Here is a 22,498-nt window from a genome sequence, read left to right as displayed (position 1 = left end):
ATAAATCCACGTGGGTTTTTCAAGGGAAGAAATGGTCTCAAGAATTAGAGAGCAAGGCGTTTTTCTTTTCTTTTCTTTTTTCTTTTTCTTTTTTCTTTTTTTTTTTTTTTTTTTTTGACAGGCAGAGTGGATAGTGAGGGATCGGCACATTGTGCTGATCCGAAGCCAGGAGCCAGGTGCTTCTCCTGGTCTCCCACGCAGGTGCAGGACCCAAGCACTTGGGCCATCCTCCACTGCCTTCCTGGGCCATAGCAGAGAGCTGGCCTGGAAGAGGGGCAACCGGCATAGAATCTGGCGTCCCAACCGGGACTAGAACCCATGTGCCGGCGCTGCAAGGCAGCAGAGGATTAGCCTGTTAAGCCACGGCGCCAGCCAACAAGGTGTTTTTCTTAACAGATGATTTCAACTGCCCCTCCTATCCCCCACCCCCTACCCCCAACCCCCACCCCTCACATTTCCCTTCCCTTCCTTTTCTTTTTCCTACCTCTATGAGTTCAGATTAGGGTTATTAATGCTAGCTGAGGTTTTCTGTTTCTACTCAGAGTACAACCTGGGAGGCAGGGATCTTTGCCCCTTCTGTTCTTGGGTGGGTGATCTCATACAGACTGCTCACTATCTGATGAATAGGTGGGGGATGGAGGATCTGGAAGTGTGGATTGCCTGACATGGTGTCTGTCTCACAGTGCTAAAGAGACCCGTCACTTCAGAGGAACTCCTGACCCCTGGGGCTCCGTACGCCAGGAAAACGTTCACGGTAGGCTTCTTATGTGTGGTGTGCCTCTTCCTTCTGTGCTACTTGGTTTTCTGTGCCAAGTCAACATGCAGCTTGTGAACTTAAGGCTTTTCCTAATTTTTCTTTTGTTTTTAGCATAATTATAGTAGTAGAGTTTCTTGGCCCTAAGATACTAATGTGGATATGACAATTAACATTCTTTTTGAATGGTCTTTTAAAAAAAAGATCTCCATTATGCACTTATTCTGATATAGTCATTGATATGAAGGCAACTGTTAGTGTAAGTAAAGCCAACAATTCTTTCTGAATTACAGTTAATTCAGATTTAATTCTTAAAATCATTTGAAATGCTGGAGGAGTCTACGGTACAGACAGGAAACTATGGGATATATTGTTCTTTGGCTGGGACAGCATGCCTTGAGGTAGATATGCAGGCGTCTGCCTGGGAAGCCCTGTGTCCTAAGCACCTGTGCCTTCTGGGAGGTGTTTGTGCCCTCCCCTGCCTCCTATGTGCCCCAGTGGGTTTCTTCAAACAGTATCAGTGTTTTAGTGACGTCACCTCACCTTGCCCTTGACACTTTGTCTCAGTCCCCTCATATCTACATCAAGATTCTCTTCAAGACACTTCTCTTTCTCTGGCTTCTCACTTTACCTCTGGGGGGAAAACTTATTTCCCTACTCTTCAGGCTGCAAACGTGTCAACAGCTACTTTCTGTGATGAGCACTGAGGAGTCCACGTGAGAAAGGCACTGCTATTATGTCTGTACCAGGGAGAAGCACAACCCATACATTTGACATTGAAATTAATTATAATGCACAAGTAGCAGCAAACTCTAAAAATGGTTGAAATGCCTAAAAGTCTTCTTGAAAATTTCTATTGAAATTTCAATTTACTCCCCCATTTTTCCCCAGCGTTCAGCACACAAGAGACAGTTGATTGTATTTAGACGGTATTCACTTTTGGCTTTTAGTTTAAATGCCAGTGTTGCTAATAAATGATTGTGATGTGTCTCTGTGTATTTTAATTGGGATGTGTGTTAAAGACAGGTGTGTTAAAGAGCTGCCCAGGGTACATAAATGCCAGTTCTAACCATGATTCTGTAGGAGAAGACACACTCTCGTTCCAGACAACTTTTAGGTCAGAGTCTACTTGTCAGTTGTGAACTTTGTGCACTTTTTCACTTTCTTTTCTTGTTAGATAAATTCGGTTTCAGGAAAGCCCAGAGTTTCCATATTTCCTGACATTAGTAATTTGAACTGTTGCTCTGGACCTCACTGACAAAGCAAGATTGAGTGTATCATTTGGGTCTGGGAGAAAAAAACAAACTTGGATAGAGTTTGGATGTGGAAAAAAATCACAAATCTGAACCATGCTTTCCAGTTCTTCTGAACTTCGTGTTGGAATCTTATATTCCGTTGACTAGCAGCCTAAGAAAGAGATACTCTGTCACTTGCTTCTGGAACCACACCCTAAAAAACAGCTTCTTTTGACCCCATGGGTTACATTTGCAACCACGTCTTCCACAGGGATTGGCCTGAGTTTGTGATTGGAGAAGTGTTCCATTCCCCTGACAGGGTAGAGACGAGATGGAGAAAAGACACATCCTGACACCTCCTCAGTCTTGGGCAGGTTTCCTGCTATTGGGAAGACAGGCAAATTGCCAGGGACTGTCTGCCAATTGCTAATTGTGGTTTTTCTTTCTAGATTGTTGGGGATGCAGTTGGCTGGGGCTTTGTGGTGCGCGGAAGTAAGCCATGCCACATCCAAGCCGTGGACCCCAGTGGCCCTGCAGCTGCAGCAGGAATGAAGGTACCCAGGAGAATTTGCTCACTCTCTGTTGTACCAGTTCTGGGTTCTTCTGGCTGAATTGCCATGGTTCTGATTTGGGATCCGAAAACCTCTTACATTGTACCTTGTCTGTCTTTGCTTTTCTCTTTCTTCTCCAGAGCCCTAACCCTCCCTGAGTCTTCCCTCTCTCCTAACAGCAGTGGCAGGACACCTATAACCTTAGTTCCTTGTTCGCTGTCACCTTGACTTTCTGTCTGAGTGTTTTCATCTCATTTCTGTCAAATTTCCTTTTCCCTTTCTGAATGGGGTTGAAATGAAGCTGAGAGTGTCTGATGTAACAATCAGGAGAGAAAGTTTTCCTTTGCTTCTGCATTCTTTGTCTCCAGCCTCCCTTGGTTTTCCAGTTATTCCCTGAACCAATGCTGAGTTTGAAAAAGAATATGTGTACTTCAAAAAGCTTGTGAAAGGTATAACTAAAATATAAGTTTATTTTGTTATAAAAATTTTGAGATCTGTGCATATCATGGGTCTTGACAACGTCTGTGAAAATGTATGCTGTGGAAAATATGCCTATATTTCAAAACTTGTGATACCAAATAGCATATTTTAATTTTATTTTCCATGAACTTTTTGAAGAACCCCCCTACATTTCTTGTTGCTTAGATCTTATGTATGTAAAACACCTTTACCTCTAATCTAGGAAAGGTGCATTTCTGTGGGGTGTGTGCAGCCAGTGGTGCAGACCAGAGCATACAAAGCAGAATGTAATTAGCAAGAGAAGCAAGTCAAGGAATTTGGACGATGAGATTCAGATTCGCATCTTGAGTCTGCTGGTCGCTAGGTCTTGGGCTCTGAGCAAGTTTGGTAACATCTTGGAGCCTGTCTCTTTGACTCTGAAACAACAGTCTCATTTCCCTTAGCTATTTCATAGATAAATAATTAGAGCTACTTGATAAAAAACAAACAACTACACAAACATCAACTCAGTATTGGGTGATTTATGTAGGATTTCTGAAAATAGCTTTTACATGTTTTTAGTGCCAGAATGAAGATATATGCCTATATGTATACATATATATGTGCATATATAAAATTCGGAAAATTATGAACAAGCAGAAAAAAATAACAAAATTACCTGTAATTGTTGTGGGTAGCAGTGTGCCCAGATGGGTTTATTCCAAGAATTTTCCTCCACACATGAAAGAATTCAAAGTGGAGACATAAAGAAATGTAGAGAAGCAGGATTTATTCAAAGCAAAGGAAAAGTGCAGACAAGCTTGAGAGTAAGAAAAAATGAACAGACAACAAAAAGACAAAAAGATTCAGACAAGGAAGAAAAAAAAAAAAACCTTCCCAAAGCGGGGGCAGGAAGCTCCTCTCAACAAGGTTAGGCTGTGTCTCTATACAATCTGGAGGATAGTAGGTGATGTCAGGGGTGGAGTTTAACTGAATACTCAAAAGGGACAGAGTTTGGAGTGGGGCTTGGCTACCATTTCTGTGCCCTTGTAAGTGTCATGGCATCAAGTGCATGATGGAGTGGAATGCCAGCCATGGTAATTTTATTAGAATGGCATTATGATGATCTAACAGTCATTGCATTGACACATCCTGCAGCCATATTGGATATTGCCAGTTGGTGCTGGTTCTAAGTTTCCTTTATTGTGGAACTTGTGGTTTCAGTTACATGGAAAGGCTTGGTGGTACATGGAATGCAGGCCTGAGTGGTGCACAAAAAGAGAGACTTGCATGGTATACAGAAAAGGAAATGATTTTGAATGGTACACAGAAAAGAGGTTGCCATGTGAACCAGCTGGGCTGTTATGCTGGGGTTGGCCACAGCTGTCCTGCACAGGCTGCTAGAACTATCCTGCGTTGTGTTTCACTGCAGCTGTCAAACTGGAGGTCACCTGGATCTGTCAATCAGTGACCCACACTGCTGCACAGATTGGATGGAGCTGTCCAGCAGTGGCAATTACTACTGCACGGGTCACCAAGAGCTGTCAAACGATGACTTGCACTACTCTGCAGATCAGCTGTAGCTGTCAAACCTCAGCTTCTGTCTCCCAGCTAACACTACCTGCCTTCCTAACTCAGAGATAACTGCTCTTAACATTTAAAAAAATTAATTCCATTTATTTGGAATGTAGAGAGACACTTAGAGACAGACTGATAGATCTCCCATATGTTAATTTACCCCCCAAACCTCCTCAACAGCTGGAGCAGGGCCAGGCTGAAGCCAGGGGCTGGGAACTCAATCCAGGTCTCCCAGATGGGTGACAGGGATCCACCCACTTGAGTCTCACCTGCTGCCTCCCAGAGTACACATTAACAGGAAGCTTGAATCAGAGTTGGAGCCAGGACTTGAACCCCGGAACTCCAAAATGGGATGTGAGTATCCCAAGTGGTGTCTTACTTGCCGTACCAAATGCTCGTTCTTACTGTTAGCAATTTTTTTTAAGATTTATTTTATTTATTTGAAAGACAGAGTTACAGAGAGAAGTAGAGAGAGAGATCTTCCATCAGCTGGTTCACTCCCCAGATAGCCACAATAGCCGGAGCTGCGCTGATCCGAAGCCAGGAGTTTCCTCCAGGTCTCCCACATGGGTGCAGGGACCCAAGGACTTGGGCCATCTTCTGCTATCCCAGGCCATAGCAGAGAGCTGGATTGGAAGAGGAGCAGCCGGGACTAGAATGGACGCCCATATGGGATGCTGGTGCTTCAGGCCAGGGCTTTAACCTGTGCCGGCCCCCCTACTGTTAACATTTTCAAAGAAGCGTCATTGCGGTATAGTGGCATATGATACAATTCAGCACTCTTAGCATTTTTATTGATATTCTTCTAGATGTCTTCCATCCATATATATGTCTACACATTGTTTTTGTCTATACAGAAATATGGCATTAGGGGATGTTGAGAGTATCGGTTTTCTGCTTCAAAACACTTTCATCTAGCTCACAGTTTTGTTCTGTCATTTCTGAAACATTTCACAGAGGGTATTGATCTTTTGATTAGCTGGGACCCTGGGAGGTGTAGAAGTCTTGAAGACCAAAGAGCATTCCTCTCATTTATTTATTTATTCATTCAATACCTTGGTTCTTGCCCATCGAATCTTTCCCTAAAGCAGTAAACCAGCACAGCAGCAAGCAATGCCTTGGATCTTGGATCTCCATCTCCCAATTTCCAGCACCTGCCCTCTGCCAATGATTTACACCTGAGAACAGAGGTGGGCAGCAAAGAGTGGCTCCCAGGAGCAACGTTCACTGTTAATGCCAGTCTCAGGGATTAATGCTGTTGAGATTAGGGGCCGACTCTGCCCCCTGGTTTGAAGACCTGGGTCATGAGAGGCAGGCACAGGCCCACCAAATCCTGTGCCTTGGGCAGCCTGGAAGCCTTGCTGGCTCAGATGGTCTCTATTAGAATCCCTTCTTACCTCCTCAGAGCTGTGGTGGGCACAGCACCAAGGAAGCTCCAAGCAGGAAAGCTGGCCGGGATCATAAAGGGCGAGCACTCATATCCATGCCAAGGCTGCATTTTTTCGTTTCTAATGGAACTCTTGGCTGTAGGAAGGCGTTTATATTTTATTTCCACAGTAAAGTACCTAGGATAAGTGATTTTTGGCACAGTAAACCAGTTCTGAGCGTGCACTCACTTGCATGTGGCCTTGGCTTAAAGCACATTTCCTTTGAGGAAGGCAATGGATTTGCATTGCAGCTATAGGCTTCGCCCTGCTCAGCCAAGTGTACTGTGAATGTAATTGATTTTAGTTCATCTTCATTGATTAACATGCATAATCACTCAGCACCATGAATTAATTAATGCTTTAGGTTACATATATTACTAAACTGGCTAGCTGACGTATTTTTTTTTTCAATTTTATAGGCTAGTACTTCATATGGTTCATATTTTTAGTGTGTCAGGAAGTATGCAATGGCTTTCCTATGTTCTAGAACAGTGCATAAGTCCTTAGAGCAGCACTTCCATCCCACTGTGTGTAACTGTCTGGTCCAGCCCAGTGTCCTGTCCCGAGCTGCAGTGATCAAAGCAGTTTTAAATGCCACACACTTCAACCTCTCTCGGAAATTCACAAAGCACATTAGCATCTTAAAAGTTCTGATAAATCTTATAGGGGGAAGAAAACTTGTTTAAATTATTTAACATAATATTTCACCATTTGAGAGAAGCACTTCAGTAGAATTTTTAAAAATGTTATCGGAATCTAGTCCTAGGCTGGTGCCATGGCTCACTAGGCTAATCTTCCACCTGTGGCACCGGCACCCTGGATTCTAGTCCCAGTTGGGGCGCTGGTTCAGTCCCGGTTGCTCCTCTTCCAGTCCAGCTCTCTGCTGTGGCCTGGGAGGGCAGTAGAGGATGGCCCAGGTGCTTGGGCCCCTGCAACCACGTGGGAGACCTGGAAGAATCTCCTGGCTCCTGGCTTTGGATCGGCACAGCACGCCGGCCAAAGCAACCATTTAGGGAGTGAACCAACAGAAGGAAGACCTTTCTTTCTGTCTCTCTTCCTCATTGTCTAACTCTGCCTGTCCAAAAAAAAAAAAAAAAAAAATCTAGTTCTAAAACTGTTCTACAAAGATGCTATTGGTCACCTTGACATTGGAATGAGACTATTAAGACTTATTTTTTTTTTTGAATTGTACTATTAGTGGGTTAAATAAAGCAGTTGTGCATGCCATGTCTTTTTCTTTCTTTTTTTTTTTTTTTTTTTTGATAGGCAGAGTGGACAGTGAGAGAGAGAGACAGAGAGAAAGGTCTTCCTTTGCCATTGGTTCACCCTCCAATGGCCGCCTGCGGCTGGCGCATTGTGCTGATCTGAAGGCAGGAGCCAGGTGCTTCTCCTGGTCTCCCAAGGGGTGCAGGGCCCAAGCACTTGGGCCATCCTCCACTGCCTTCCCGGGCCATAGCAGAGAGCTGGCCTGGAAGAGGGGCAACTGGGACAGAATCTGGCGCCCTGACCCGGACTAGAACCTGGTGTGCCGGCACCGCAGGCGGAGGGTTAGCCTATTGAGCTGCAGTGCCGGCCAGAAACTTTTCTTCTTAAAAAGACTTATTAAGCTTTTTTTTAATTGGGTGGCTGGGATCCAAGTCCTTGAGCCATCAGCTGCTGCCTCCAAGGGTGTGAATTAGCAGGAAGCTGGCTCAGAAGTGGAGGGAGTCTCTAATGCAGGCACTGCGATATGGGATGCATGTGTCTTAAAGAGCAGTTTAATCCATTATGCACAATGCCTCCCTTCTAGAAACTTCTGGGTGCATTAATTTGTTACTCAAAATGCTGAAAAAATGATTTCCTACTTTACCATATATATTCGCTACAGAATAATTGCACTTCCTAAAGAAGCCGTTTGTGTGATCTAATCCACAGATCTATCATTGCACTGCTTATTTCTTATTTCTTATTTAGGAACCACCCCAGGCCTTTGTCTTTGCAGGCCGATCAGGTGATCTACCCACCTATATGCTGATCAACTTGCTTGATCTGGCCAGTAGACTTTTTCCAGCGTCATGGCTGGATGCTTCCTTTCAGCATCTCAACTGCAAGAGCTGACACTGGGTGATGTAAAGTGCCCATTTGCCATCAGCATGCTTCTGTACCCTGAATTCCATCCAGTAGGATTTTTATACTTTTACAGTGACTGCTCTACTTGCCCAATGTAGAAATCCTTTTTTTTTTTAAAGAAAAGGAAAAAAAAAAGATTTTGAAAGTGGGAGGTATACAGAGAGAAGGAGAGATAGAGAGAGAGAGAGAGATCTTCCATCAGCTGGTTCCCTTCCCAAATGGCAGTAACACTTGAGGCTGGGCCAGGCCAAAGCCAGGAGCCAAGAGCTTCATCTGGGTCTCCCACATGGGTACAGGGGCCATCTTCTGCTGCCTTCCCAGGCACATCAGCTGGGAGCTGGATCAGAAGTAGAGCAGCTGGGACTTGAAGGAGCACCCATATGAGATGCCAGCATCACAGGCAGTGACTTAACACACTATGCCACAGCCTCCAGAAATCATCTTATAATTCAGTTTCTCAGGTTTTCTGTGTCTCTCTTTTATTTTACTTGTGCACGGAGGTCAGAAAATTAAAGATTTGGGACCCCAGCATGTGAGCAGGATGGTCCCCAGGACAAAGAGGTTTGGTTGCCAAAGGAGAGCTCTTTACCTGTTTAAGTAGAACCCTTTAACCAGGGCACCTTCATGTCTGCATTGAATTTACTTCTCTAGAGGGTTGGCATTTGGTGCAGTGGTTAAGATTCCACCTGGGATGCCTTCTCTTGGCTGGCTTCAGTCCCACCTCTTCTCTCTATTCCAACTTCTTGCCAGTGTACACCCTAGGAGGCAGCAAATGATGGCTCAAGTACTTGGGTCCCTGCTGCTCACACTGTGGAACTAGATAGAGTTCAGGGTTCATAGCTGTTGTGGTTATTTGGCAAATGAGTCTGCAGAAATACATTAGCAGGGAACTCGATTGGAATTAGAGCAGCTGGGACTCTAACTGGCGCTTGGATGGGATGCCAGCATTGCAGATAGAGGCTTAACCTGCCACACCACAGCACCAGCCCCACATTTTAGAACAACCATGAGAACTGCATTAATCTCTTTAGTGGACTATGTCCAAAATGACCTAACCACCTTACACAGGGCTCCACCTATTAGAAGTTCCATCACCTCAATGTTGCCCCCACCCTGCCGCTGCCACTGCCTGGGGAACCATACTTCCATTGGGGAACATTGTCAACCCCTATCCAAACCATGGTAGTGCTGCCTGGGTGTAGATGGGACTGCTGAGGTGCATGTCGGGGAAGTGGAAACTTGTAGAGCTGGGGGTGGGTCCAAGCTGGCCTCAGTTGCAAGTAGAACACAGTTTTCATGAAATATTAGATTTTTACAGTATTTCAAGCATGCAGAAAAAAATTTAAATTAACAGCAATCTGTTTCTCTCTTCTCCTTGCTTCTTCTCATGCAGTAGTACTTCATTTATTCTGAAAGACTAGAAAAGAAGCAGTTGTTACAACAGAGACCTCAAACAATAACATCAATTGTTTGAAAGTTGCCTAAATCAAGACCCGCATACAAAGGAGAACAATTCATTACACCTCTTTTAATAATCTGCTGTTTTATAACTACTCTTCTCTTTTCCCAATTGCTATAATGTCATTAAAATTCTCACTTTCTCCAGTGTCTTTGAATTTGGAGTTATTCTTATTCTGAAAGATCTCTTGGCTTAGAGGACTTGTTGGCACTACAACTCTAAAATGGAGTATGAGAATTGGAAATCGTCCAAAGTTTCGTCAACCTGTACAATGCATTTGCACCTAGAAACTGTTTCCTGCACTTTGCTGACTTTCCACCCAACCTTTGGGAATTTTGTACGAGTAGCTGCAGGTTTCTTTCGGTTCAAAGGGCAAAGGAGGAAACGAGAAGGAACCGTCATTTCATCTGTGCTATTTGAGGACCTTTCTCTACCTGAGCCCATTTAATGTCAGCATCAAAATACTAACATCCTGGAGGGACAAATGATTCCAGGAAGAGTATTCCTGTGCTTACCTCGTATCTGTTACTTTGGGAAAAAAAAGATGTCCGTTCCTTCTCCAAGCTCTTCTATAGGCTACACTGGGGTGTGTCACAGCCTTTAATAAATCCTCTATCCTTTTTTTTTTTTTTAATCTCATCAAGTCCAAACCATTTCTGGACAATGCTGTCTCTGATCACCCCATTTTATATGATCCTCTGGTAGGCATCCCTCACTGTAGTCAGGACGGAATCTTGGCATTTCATTAATGCATCATGATTGTGCCTATTGTGTGCTTTTTAAGGAAATCTAATTAAGTGGCTCTGGTGCTTAAAACTCTTTAATGGCTTCCCATTACAGCAGTAGTGAACTCCAGACTCTGGAGTTCAGAGTCAGTGGCTGGATGCTACAGACAAGAACCTTACTTATCTCGTGTACTTTTTTTGTACACAGCCTGAATCTCTGTTCCTGCTAAATACTAGGTGTGTTCCTATCTAGGGCAGGATGGCTCTTCCATTGTTGTCTGTCAAAGCTCAGATTAAATATTAACTTTTCAAAGAAGCCTTCGTTCAATATCCTGTGATATTCCCTCCATCTTCCTCTTGTTCATACCTCCCGAATGCCTTGGGTGAGACTGCTGTCATGACAGTACTATGGGCTGGGTGACTTACACAACGCACATTTGTTTGGGAAGCCCAAGGTCAGGAGGCCAGCAGATCCAGTGTGTGGGGAGGGCCTCCTTTCTGTTTTATGGGTGGCCGTGTACATTCTCTCTGTATCCTCATAGGACATGGAGCAGAGAGGGCAAAAGCAAGGCCTCCTGTCTCTTCTCATAAAGACACTACTCCTGTTCCCAAGAAGTCATCTTCATAACCCAGTTACCTCTCAGAGGCCTTCCTAGTCCCACCACGTTGATGTTATGATTCCAGGAAATGAATTTGGAAGAGACATAAGCTTTCTTTTTTTATACAATTTTTTATTTATAGAAGGTGAACAAGTTTTGTGTATTTCATATATACAGATTTAGGAGCGTTGTGATACTTTCCATCCTACCTCCCTCCCATCTATGCTCCCACCCCTCTCTCTTCCTTCCTTTCTTACTCTCTTTTAATTTTTACGATGACGCACTTCCAGCTTATTTTATAATCAAAAGCTTAACCCTCTACTAAGTAAAGAATTCAACAAACAGTAAGAAGAGAAAACAACACTGATCCTCAGTAGTAGAGGCAAGGCTGTAAACAATAATAAAATCTCAAAACGTCAGAGACACAAACTTTTAGTCCATAACACTTGTCTTCTTTTTCCATAATGTTTATCAGAATCAAATCATATGTATTTATATGTTCTCCATTGTCTCCAGTAGCTCCCTAAACATAGAGCCATTGTATTTGACTACTGTATTCATAATACCTATTAAATTCCCAATTCTTGATATTTAGTAAATAAATTGCCAGAAACTTTTTACTGAGTGATCCAATGAACCGGTATTTCTATAGAAAGGCTAAGAGAATTCACTTGTTGAACACCTGCATTGTGCCCTAAGTTTCGCATGTGTGATCTCTTGTATTGTACTTGCAACTTATAAAGGGTAGTGGGTAAAGTTTTTCTGAGTTTACAAATGAGGAAACTGAGGCTCTCCCATCCTTTTTCTCAAGGCCACCCACCTGGTACATGTCAAAGCTGGATGCCCCAAGGCCCACAGTCTTTCTCTTGTATTATTTCAGAAAATAAAAGCTCATGGGGCAGAGCTGGATAGATGATACCTTTCATTAAAACCTCAATCCCCTGGTAACCTGCTTTGGGATGTGTAACCTGGCATGTTGCCTGCAGAGATAATTTGTATTCCATTCAAATTGTATTGTTAGAATGGTCACATGTTTCTCTCTTGATTGGCTTAAAGAAGATCGAATAAAGACAGTTTGTTCTTGGCACCAGCCCTTTAGTTGGATCAGGAGTAGATCTTGCAGGATCATCCAAATGGAAACACACACACAAATTGCCCACTTTTGTTAGTTTAATTAAACACTTGTCAAAGGGAAGCATTCAGCTTTCAGGCTCAGAAGGAATGTGACCCACACTTACAAATAAGGAACAAAAGATAGCCTTGCTCTTTTGTGGAAAGTTTGTTTTTTTCTGATGGGGATAATTAAATGCTAGGAGAAACAAATTCGAGTTTTCAGGCTACCCTGTGCCAAGTCTCAGAGGCATTTCAAGACTCCTGGCTTCTTTTCTCATTTCCTGCTGTGATGAATTGATGGATGTGGACTTATTGGGCCTCCTTTCTCTGTTTGCTTGTTTCTTTCCAGGTTTATATAGACACAGAACTGTCTGAGCCAGAATAAGACATTATGGGCGGGCATTTGGCACAGTGGTTGGGATCACTACCCGGGGCAAGTCCAGGCCCTGCTTCCACTTCCAGCTTTCTGCTAGTGCACTCCCTGGGAGGCGGCTGGTGATGGCCTAAGTAGCTGGGTCCCTGACACCCGTGTCGGAGACCTGGATTGGGTTTATCTCAGATTTTGGCCTCACTCAGCCCTGATTCAGAGAGTAAACCAGCAGATGGTAAATCTCTTTCTCTGTCTCTCTCTCTCTCTCTCTGTGTCTCTGCCTTTCACGTAAATAAATAAATAAATTTAGTAAAATCTTTTTAAAAAGATTTAGAAATTAGTGATTATTATGTCCTTTTTGTCCCCCTTTCAAAGTTTTGTACTTCGCATATAGAAGGGTAAAGTTTTAAATCATGCTTTTTGATCTTTCCTTCCCTTGGCAGCATAACTGCATTTATATAAATGTTTCATGGGAAGCCAGTTTCCTATTTAATTTTTTTGAAAGAAATGATTTTATTTTTTTTATTTGAGAGGTAAAGTTATGGATAGGGAGAGGGAGAGACAGAGAGAAAGGTCTTCCTTCCGTTGGTTCACTCCACAGATGGCCGCAACGGCCAGAGCTGCACCAATCCGAAGCCAGGAGCCAGACGCTTCTTCCTGGTCTCCCATGTGGGTGCAGGGGCCCAAGCACTTGAGCCATCTTCTACTGCTTTCCCAGGCCATAGCAGAGAGCTGGATTGGAAGAGGAGCAGCTGGGACTAGAACCAGCGCCCATATGGGATGCCAGCACCGAAGACGGAGGATTAACCTGTGCCACAGCACTGGCCCCTTCCTGTTTAATTTTATTAAGATAATTTGGGCCCTGTAGAAGTGAGTTGGAATGACATTTATCAGAGATGGAAAAAAAATGCATTTCATGATGTTTTAAAAGTGGTTACTTTCCACTGGAGCACAGGAAAGTCTTAGCTGGGGATAAAATGTGTTGTTTGTGTTTTTGGTGTGGTACAGTATCTCCCTCTTACAGAATTGCTGGACCTTAATTAATAGAATGTGGTAAAGTACATGATCCTTTGCTCACCGTTGGGCATTACTGGCATGGGGGAGATGGTCACTTTCCTTGTGAGGGGTTCTGCCAGCATGAGAGGCCACTATGCAGGAGCTCAGCCCAGATCCCTTCTCTGGTCTGTGTCCCATCCTAGCAAGAAGTCATCCACTGTGCCAGGCTCTGCCAGCCGCCCAGTGCACAGTTGCTTGTTCAGTCTGTATTGATTGACCGTGGCCACATGCTGGGCATTATGTTAGGCTGTCATGGGATTTACAGCTTAGGGAGGAAGAGAGACCTTAAGCAAATAATCCCTCTATTGACTCTGTAATTACAAACTGCAGTGAGAGCTGAGAAGAAAATAAACAGTGCATCTAATTTGTGCAGGCAGTAGCCAGAGGAAAAATGCTTGAGCTAGGGTCTAAACAGTGATAGAAGTCAACTATGTGTGTGTCTGCACTTGTGTATATACTTATGTATGTGTGCTCACGTGCACATATGGTTGTGTGTTCACATATATGTATATACATATGTGTGTCTACACATGTGCAAGGCTTATTACATATAGGAGGAAAGAGCATGGGGTTTGGGGAGGAAACACTGAAAGCCATGACTAGTCTGCAGGGTAAGGAGAATTTGCCAAGGGCGTGGGGAGCACTGAGTCAGGGCAGCTATGAGTCAGGGCAGTGTTCCTCTACCTGTTTTTGATTATTACCTCTTTATGGCATCTTTAACACATTTTTCCCCCAAGTCATCTACTCCCCACAAAATTTGGATGCCACCGATATCTGAGAGGTCTTCAACATGTTCGTGGAAAAATGTGTATTGTCAAAAAACTAGGCATGGGCCAGCACCACAGCTTAATAGGCTAATCCTCCGCCTGCGGCACCAGCACACCAGGTTCTAGTCCCGGTCCGGGCGCTGGATTCTGTCCTGGTCGCTCCTCTTCCAGGCCAGCTCTCTGCTGTGGCCAGGGAGTGCAGTGGAGGATGGCCCAGGTCCTTGGGCCCTGCACCTGCATGGGAAACCAGGAAGAAGCACCTGGCTCCTGGCTTCGGATCAGTGCGGTGTGCCGTCCGTAGCGTGCTGGCTGCAGCAGCCATTTGGGGGGTGAGCCAATGGAAAAGGAAGACCTTTCTCTCTGTCTCTCTCTCTCACTGTCCACTCTGCCTGTCAAAGAAAAAAAAAAAAAAAAAAACTAGGCATGGATTTCCAAAATTCTTTTTGCACCAAAATATATTTTATTTCCATTTTCCACAAACTTTTGGAAGTACCCTTGTTTGGCATACTTGCTTATCTGCATCTGCTTTATACTTAAGACAATTGTTTTTCAGCTGCCAAGAAGCGATTTTTGCCCATTTGGGGGTTATATTCTCCCCCCCCCCCCTTCCAGTGAGAATGTGTTAGTCAAGGGAAGAGAGCTCATGAGCTTTATAAAATTATATTTCAGATTAAGCCATAATATTTGTACAATATCATGCCTAGCTGTACGTGTTAGGTAGATGTTGTCAGACGTACATGTCTGTGTCACTACCATCAGAACACAGACATGGCCATCACTCCAGAGAGCCCTTCGAGCCAATAGGCAACCACTGATAGGATTCTGCCTTAGTTTAGGTTTTTAGAGTCAGGTAGAATCCTGGCTCCACTCCTTGTGCCCATGTAACTTTTGGCAAACTGTTCTGTTCTTCTGGGCCTTTTTCTCATCTGATAACCAGGAACGTATGTGGCGTATTCCTGTGGGGTTGGCAGGGATGGAAGGCTCACAGGGCGTGCACACTGCCCTGCCCCACATGGTCAGTGTGTGCATACTGTGCTGTGAGGCACCCACTGGTATCCAGCTTGTAAGATTAAGCTGGGGGTCCCGTCAGTCCTGGAAACCTGTCCCAAGTTCCCTGAGCTCAGCCCTCCCTGTCAGGTTGTGCTCTGCATTATTACCCCAGAGTTCTGCCCACTCCCATTTCCACAGTGTTTCTGCTTCTAACCTTATCTAGAAGGGCACTGCCGACTCTGCTGGATGCTGAAGACACAACATCCTTTCCAACTGACTTCCTCTGGCTTTATCTTCACCCTCGGTAGCCCTGTCACCTGCTTCTCATATTCCCCTACTTTCAGAAACCTCCAGACTTCCTTTCATCTGACCCATTAGATTGGCTGCATGTTGGGACTCATTTTGTGTGCATGTAGAGCTTGAATTTCTGGCACATGATTGTACAATGGAGAGCTCAGTCTTAAGTGTCAGACACCAGTGGTTTAGTCCCAGATTCACCTCTAAGACTGGGGATAGTCATTTATTGGATTGTCATTTACTTAAACTCTGATCCTCTGCTTCTTTACCTTTCAGTGGGTACCTGTAACAGTCATGATTAAGTACTATGTATCTTAGCTAAGTAGCTGGCTCATGCTCAACAATATGTATTTGTAGGCACCACTTATTATATTGCTTATTATAATTATTATCTTGTTCTCAGCTTGTTTATTGTTGTTTATATTTGAAAACAAAACACAACATACTATTCCAATTCTTTCTAGGCTTAGAAATGCTAAGTCTGTGTTTCTTACCTTAAAACAGCAATGATAATTGCTTCCTGGCATAACTACACAAATAAATAAAAAATGTGCAGGGAGTATCAAATCCATGCCTGTCATGTGGTAGACATTCAGTGACACTTATCTGATATATTTCATCAGATATAAGATGCAGAGATTCTATGCTGTGTTCTCATTTCTGCCATATTGAAATATCTGTCTTGGACTCAGCAGACACTGGTATCACAAGTTCCAACCCTACAATCTACTGCACTTATATCATTGGGCTCCTTTTTGTTTACTGCTAAGTTTGTTTAACATTGAGTTGAAATGAAACATTTTGTTCATAGCTGTAGAGAAAGTCCTCTTTTACAAAGCAAATGAATGACACATTTCAGAAATGTCCTGGGTATTTTCCTGTGCTGCTCCCAAGTTGATCTCCCATGGGTTCTTTTGGAAGTTTTTCTTTATGTTGGATCCCTGGAAATAGTAATAAGTATAAGTTCTGAGAAATGGGCAGCCTACTATGGACTCCTTAGACCTCAGTAGGTTAGGCAGTACTTCTATTTTTCCAGGTTATACCCCAATAGCTATTAGGAGGCCAAATGTGTAACTACTTTGGAGGGCTCTTCAAAATCACATAAATCCTAAGACTGCTCCTCTGAGTACAGTCAAGGACCACCCTAGACTGACCTGCACCTGGAAGAGATTAAAAGCTGACCCATCCAAGCTTGACATCTGTTTCCAAAGCCAAACTTCTGAAATTATCCATTCCTGCCTGGATTAGGCAATTAGAGCTGCCATAACAAATTACATGGACTGTGTGGCTTAAACAACAGAAATTTACTGTCTTACAATTCTGGAGGCTGCAGGTCTGAGATCAGGGTGGTGCCAGCATGGTTGGCTTCTGGTGAGGGCCCTCTTTCTTTGCTTGATGCTGGTTGCCTTCTCATTGTGTCCTCACCTGGTGGATACAGTGTCTCTTCTCATCAGGATGCTAATCCCATAAGGCTCCACCTCCCTGAGCTTATTAATTTTCAATACTTCAATTTTCCAAATACTGTTGTAAGGGGCATTAGGATTCAACATAAAAATTTGAACAGGGAAACAAAATGTAGTCCATAGCAATGACCAACCCAAGTTTCTTGGTAAGTGAGGATGCACATGATGGTGTGTTTATTGTGTCTGTTGGGCTAGAACTTAGAGAAGATTGTAAAGTTTCAGACAGTTTATTAGATATGACTGGGCATATATATAAATGACATAAAATCCTCCACAACAGTGAAAACTAGCATTTTTTGTTTTGATTTTTGTTTTTCTCATGCAAAAGCTGGAAAGAATGCAGTCCAGGGCTGAGATGTGTCTCCCTGGTTTCAGTCTCTTTTTCACGTCGCTTAGCTTCCATTCTCATGGTCACTTCATGGCCTTCGACTGTTGCTGGAACTGTAGTGATTAAGTCTGCATTCCGGCCACTCAGAAATAAAGAGAAGCAGGGGCACCATGCCTCCTTTAAAGACACTTCATGGAAGTTGCACACAACACTTATTTTATATCTCATGGGCCATAACATAACCACCAATGGCTACATTTGGATACAGTGGAATCCAGGAAATGTTTAATCTATTCTTGGTGGCTATTACAGGTTGAACTGGGTCTCTCCTCCTCCATCACCAAAGAAATTTAACAAGGAATGCCAGGCATTACTGGAAAACTCCAAAATGTAGAAGACATAGGAAATATTCTCACTAGAACTCTCAGAGACCATGAGTCTGTTGACACCTTGCTCATATTTTTAGCACTCAGAAGTGAGACAGAAATTTTTGTTAAGTCATCCAATTTTGAGTACATTGTTATTGATGGCCCTTGGAAACTAGTGGAGTGGCTATGTGTCGGGGAGGGGGAAGAAGAGAGTTCTGTTAATAAAGGGGAAGGGGACATGGTGGTGGGGGAACGACTAATAATGTCTGTGCTTGACCAGGACAAAACTGTACAAACATGCTTCAGCTGATATTTACTGATGCATATTGTATATGCTGCACTGTGGAAGCGTTGAGGATCCAGCTATAACAAAGCCAGTGAGGTCCCTGGCTTGGGACTTTGGGTTTCATGATGAGACAGATATTAATAACTTGACTTGCAAAGATTTAATTATAAACTTGTATGTGTTTGGCAAAAACTTTCCTGAGTACAATACTTGGATTCTCAGACACAAATGTTTGTATGTTTGCACACTTCTTCACTTTCAAAATTCCATGACAAAGACAATGAAGTCAACTGTTGACATTTTGCCTTTAGCTTCAGAGCCTCTTAATTCCACCCACAATATTTTTTGTGCCAGATGAAATCAAATGTTGCTGGTATTACAATTACAGCTTATACTTCTCAGAGGACAGCCCATGAGAGAAAGTGAAATGATAGAAAGCCAAAATGGCAAAACACTCTTTGGGCAGAGAGTCACATCACTGGAACAGGAATTATGGTTATTGTGTTGATTGAATGCTTTGTTTTGCACATTCCTGTTCCTCCTCCAGTCTCATCCATCTCAGTAAATATCATCATCATACACCAATTGCTCAGGCCAGAAACCTACAAGTCAAGTTTGTTTTTCTTTTTTCCCCTCCAATTCAAGATACTTCTCAAACACATCCATTTTCCTTTATTTTTTTAAAAAAGTATTACTATGTATTTGTTTGCTTCTTTATTTGAAAGAATGACAGAGAGGGAGGAAAGAGAGAAAGATCTTGCATTCCATGGTTCATTTCACAAATGTGTGGAAAAGCCAGGACTGAGCTCCTGAAGCCAGGAGCCTGGAACTTCATCTGGTCTCCCACAAGAGTGGCAGGGACCCAAGTACTTGAACCATCTTACACTACCTTCCCACGTGTATTAGCAGAAAGCTGCTTCAGAAACAAGGCAACTGGGACTCAAACTGGCACTCCAGGATGAGATGTGGGTCTTCCAAACAGTGGCTTAACCTGCTTTGCACCAACACCTGCCTCTGGTTCATGTTTTTTTTTTTTTTTTTTTTTTGACAGGCAGAGTTAGACAGTGAGAGAAAGAGAAAAAGGTCATCCTTCCATTGGTTCACCCCCAAAATGGCTGCTATGGCCGGCACTGCACCGATCCGAAGCCAGGAGCCAGGTGCTTCCTCCTGGTCTCCCATGCAGGTGCAGTGCCCAAGCACTTGGGCCATCCTCCACTGCACTCCCAGGCCACAGCAGAGAGCTGGACTGGAAGAGGAGCAACTGGGACAGAATCCGGCACCCCAACTGGGACTAGAACCCGAGGCGCTGGCGCAGGATTAGCCAAGTGAGCTGTGTCGCCGGCTGGTTCATGTTCTTATTCTGGCTGAGTCCCATATTCAAACTTGTCTCCCCCGGGAGGAAGCGACTGGCTCCTGGCTTTGGATTGGCGCAGTGCGCCGGCTGTAGCAGCCATTCGAGGGGTGAACCAAGGGAAGGAAGACTTTTGTCTCTCTCACTGTCTAACTCTACCTGGCAAAAACAAAAACAAAAACAAAAACTTGTCTCCCTTTTCCCTACGAGCTCATCTTCCTCCCCATGCTTATTCCAGTTTCCACACACAAAAATACTTCTTCTACCAGAACCAATGTGGAAGAAGTCAGAGGGCACACAAGGTCTCCAGGTTGGCAGGGAGCAGAGGATGTCCTAAACCCTCACAGGACCTCCAGGAGTAACTGGGGATTTGCTTGACTTCTGGGAACTGAAGGCATCCATTGGCAATGCTTAATGACATAAGCTCAACTTTTGTTCTTAATTCTTATCTAGTTTTATGTTAAATAGCTATATAAATTAAAATATGCTAAGGTAAAGATAGTTTGTCAAAATTGTGTTTGAAATCTAACCATAACTGTTTTGATGTTTCCTAAGTGTCATTCCCACTACCAATAATGAGAAACTCAGAATTGGAAAATTCCTCTAGTTCTTCACATTATTTTGTGGTCATTTACTTCTTTGGGAATCCAGTGACAGCTATGGACTGTCTTCGCAGGAAGAAGATGTGCATGTATGTGTATCACATGTAAACAAGTTACTGTTGTTCAGGGATTGTCTGAAATTTAGCCATGATCCCAGGATAAGTATGGCCCACATTGTGGCCTAGCGGGTTAAGCTGCTGCCTGTGAGGCTGGCATCCCATATAGGTGCCAGTTCGAGTCCTGGCTGTTCTACTTCTAATCCAGCTCCTTGCTAATGTGCCTGGGAAAGCAGCAGAAGATGGCCCAAGTACTTGGGCCCCTGTACCTTGTACCCAAGTAGGAGACCCTGATGAAACTCTGGCTCCTGGCTTTGGCCTGACTCAACTCTTAACCATTGCAGCCATCTAGGGTATGAATCAATGGATGGAAGATATCTCTGTACTTCTCTCTCTCTCTCTCTCTCTCTCTCTGTAACTCTGCCTTTCAAGAAAATACTTAAAAAAAGAGAATTCTCAAATCTAGGGGTGGTTGTTGTGATACAACAGTTTAAGTTGCCTCTTAAGATTCCTACATCCCATATTCGAGTACCTGGTTTGATTCCCAGCTACTCCATGCTTCCAGTCCAGCTTCTTGCTGATCCCTACACAAAGGTACACGCAAGCAGACAAGCTACTACTGTGTTGCCAGAAAAACCAAGACCTTGCTAAATAGTTCTCTCCATTATTCATTCTTTCAAGGAAAGCTAAAAAAGAAAAAAACAAAACAAAACAAAAACCCCACACATTGAACTCAGCCACATTATAAACCCAAGTATGTGTGTGGGATTTCAGTGGAAACAAACTGGTTTTAAAAAAACACTGATCAACGTGATGAGAAAGACTTCCATCTTACCTGTCCTATCCATCTGTCCATCTTCCTCACCACCTAACGCCACCAATTCTGGAGTATTCAGAGCAGCAGGAGCAAGCATAGATGAGGGAGAAAGTAGGATTGCGAAGACATCAAGGAGATTTGCTTGAGAAAAGCAATGATTCTCATTTCACAGCCTCAGCAGCTGAGACAAAACATCTAAGAAATTAAGCATGTGAATTAAACAGCGACTGCTTTTTTGGGAGGTGTAAGAGTAGCATAAAAAACATAAGACCAGGGTCTGAATTTTTAAAGCTTTCCTAACCTCCTCATTTTATGGGTAAGGAAAGTAAGACCTACAGAGATAAAAATGACTTATCCAGGTCAACTGAGGAAACTAGAAATAGGATGAGCTCATTCCTGACCATGCTGTTACATGAGATGTGTAAAATAGACCAGTTTCAGCACTTGACTCATTGTGAACACAAATTATACTATTTCCATCTCTCCTCTATTCCATTTCTACATCATAGTCATTTCAATAATATGATCTGAGTTATTTTAAGTTTAAATATAGTTATATTAATGCCTTGCTTTGGTGAAACTTGTATCAGAGGATATTGTATTTCTCATTGTTTTATCACACCACACTGAAGTAGGGGTAAGTCCTACCAACTCCATTTTTATATGTAAGAAAATGAAGATCTAGGGGCTGCTGTTGTGGCTCAGTGGGTTAAGCTGCCTCCTGTGATGCTGGCATCCCATGCGAGTGCTGGCTCAAGTGCTGGCTTGCCCCATTTCTTTTTTTTCCAACATTTATTTATTTATTTGCAAGTCAGAGTTACACAGAGAGAGAAGGAGAGGAAGAGAGGCAGAGAGAGAGATCTTCTATCCACTAGTTCACTCCCCAGATGGCCACAATGGCCTGAGCTGCACCAATCCAAAACCAGGAGGCCAGGAGATTCTTCTGGATCTCCCACGCGAGTGCAGGGGCCCAAGAACTTGGGCCATCTTCTACTGCTTTCCCAGGCCATAGCAGACAGCTGGATTGGAAGTGGAGCAACTGGGACTAGAACCAGCGCCTATATGGGATGCCAGCACTGCAGGCAGCGGCTTTACCCGCTAAGCCACAGTGCTGGCTCCAGGCTTGCTCCTTTTCTGATTCATCTCCCTGCTAATGCACCTGGGCAAGCAACAGAAGACGGCCCTGGGATGCTGGCACCCACATGGAAACCCAGATGGAATTCCAGGCTCCTGGCTTTGGCTTGGCCCAGTCCCTGCTATTATGGCTGTTTGGGAAGTGAACCAGCACATGGAAGATCTCTCTCTTTCTCTCTCTCTGCCTCTCTCTCTCTGTCACTCTATCTTTCAAACAAATAAAATAAAATTTTAAAAGAAAAAGAAAACAAAGACCAAGGGAAATTTTTCAGGGCCAAATGAAGCATAAATTCCAGGTCTGTCCATTCCATGAATTCCATCCGGCTACTGGGCGTGAATAGGATCCTCTTGTTTACATCAGATACACACAAGAACACAGCAATACCTGAGGGAAAACCAGAGTTTCTCAGCTTTTCCTGGGAAAACCCAAAGTCACCTGGGAATCTCCTAAAAAATACTCAAAGATACAGACTTAATTCATGGATGTTGAGGCCTAGACATCAGCATTGCTTGGAAACTCCCAGGTTCCCTGATTGTGGAGCCAAGAGCAAGAACGACCATCCCAGATCTCTTAACAGGCAGAAGCGGTGCTGCGTACTCTAGTCATGCAGCTGGATGAAGGGCT

The 22,498-nt window shown here is 43.6% G+C and overlaps 1 protein-coding gene across 1 annotated transcript in view; it reads left to right on the top strand.

Annotated features, from left to right (window-relative positions):
- Window positions 1-22,498, top strand: part of DEPTOR (DEP domain containing MTOR interacting protein) — a 163,427-nt gene that overhangs the window by 120,021 nt on the left and 20,908 nt on the right. The window contains exons 7-8 of the mRNA XM_062188056.1: window positions 684-754; window positions 2,439-2,543. Coding sequence (XP_062044040.1) covers window positions 684-754; window positions 2,439-2,543 — 176 coding nt within the window. The remainder of the gene's footprint in view (window positions 1-683; window positions 755-2,438; window positions 2,544-22,498) is intronic.

The sequence above is a fragment of the Lepus europaeus genome, chromosome 4 (genome assembly GCF_033115175.1).
Source record: "Lepus europaeus isolate LE1 chromosome 4, mLepTim1.pri, whole genome shotgun sequence".
In the NCBI taxonomy this organism is placed as follows: Eukaryota; Metazoa; Chordata; class Mammalia; order Lagomorpha; family Leporidae; genus Lepus; species Lepus europaeus.
This window is presented reverse-complemented; position numbering and strand designations above follow the sequence as displayed.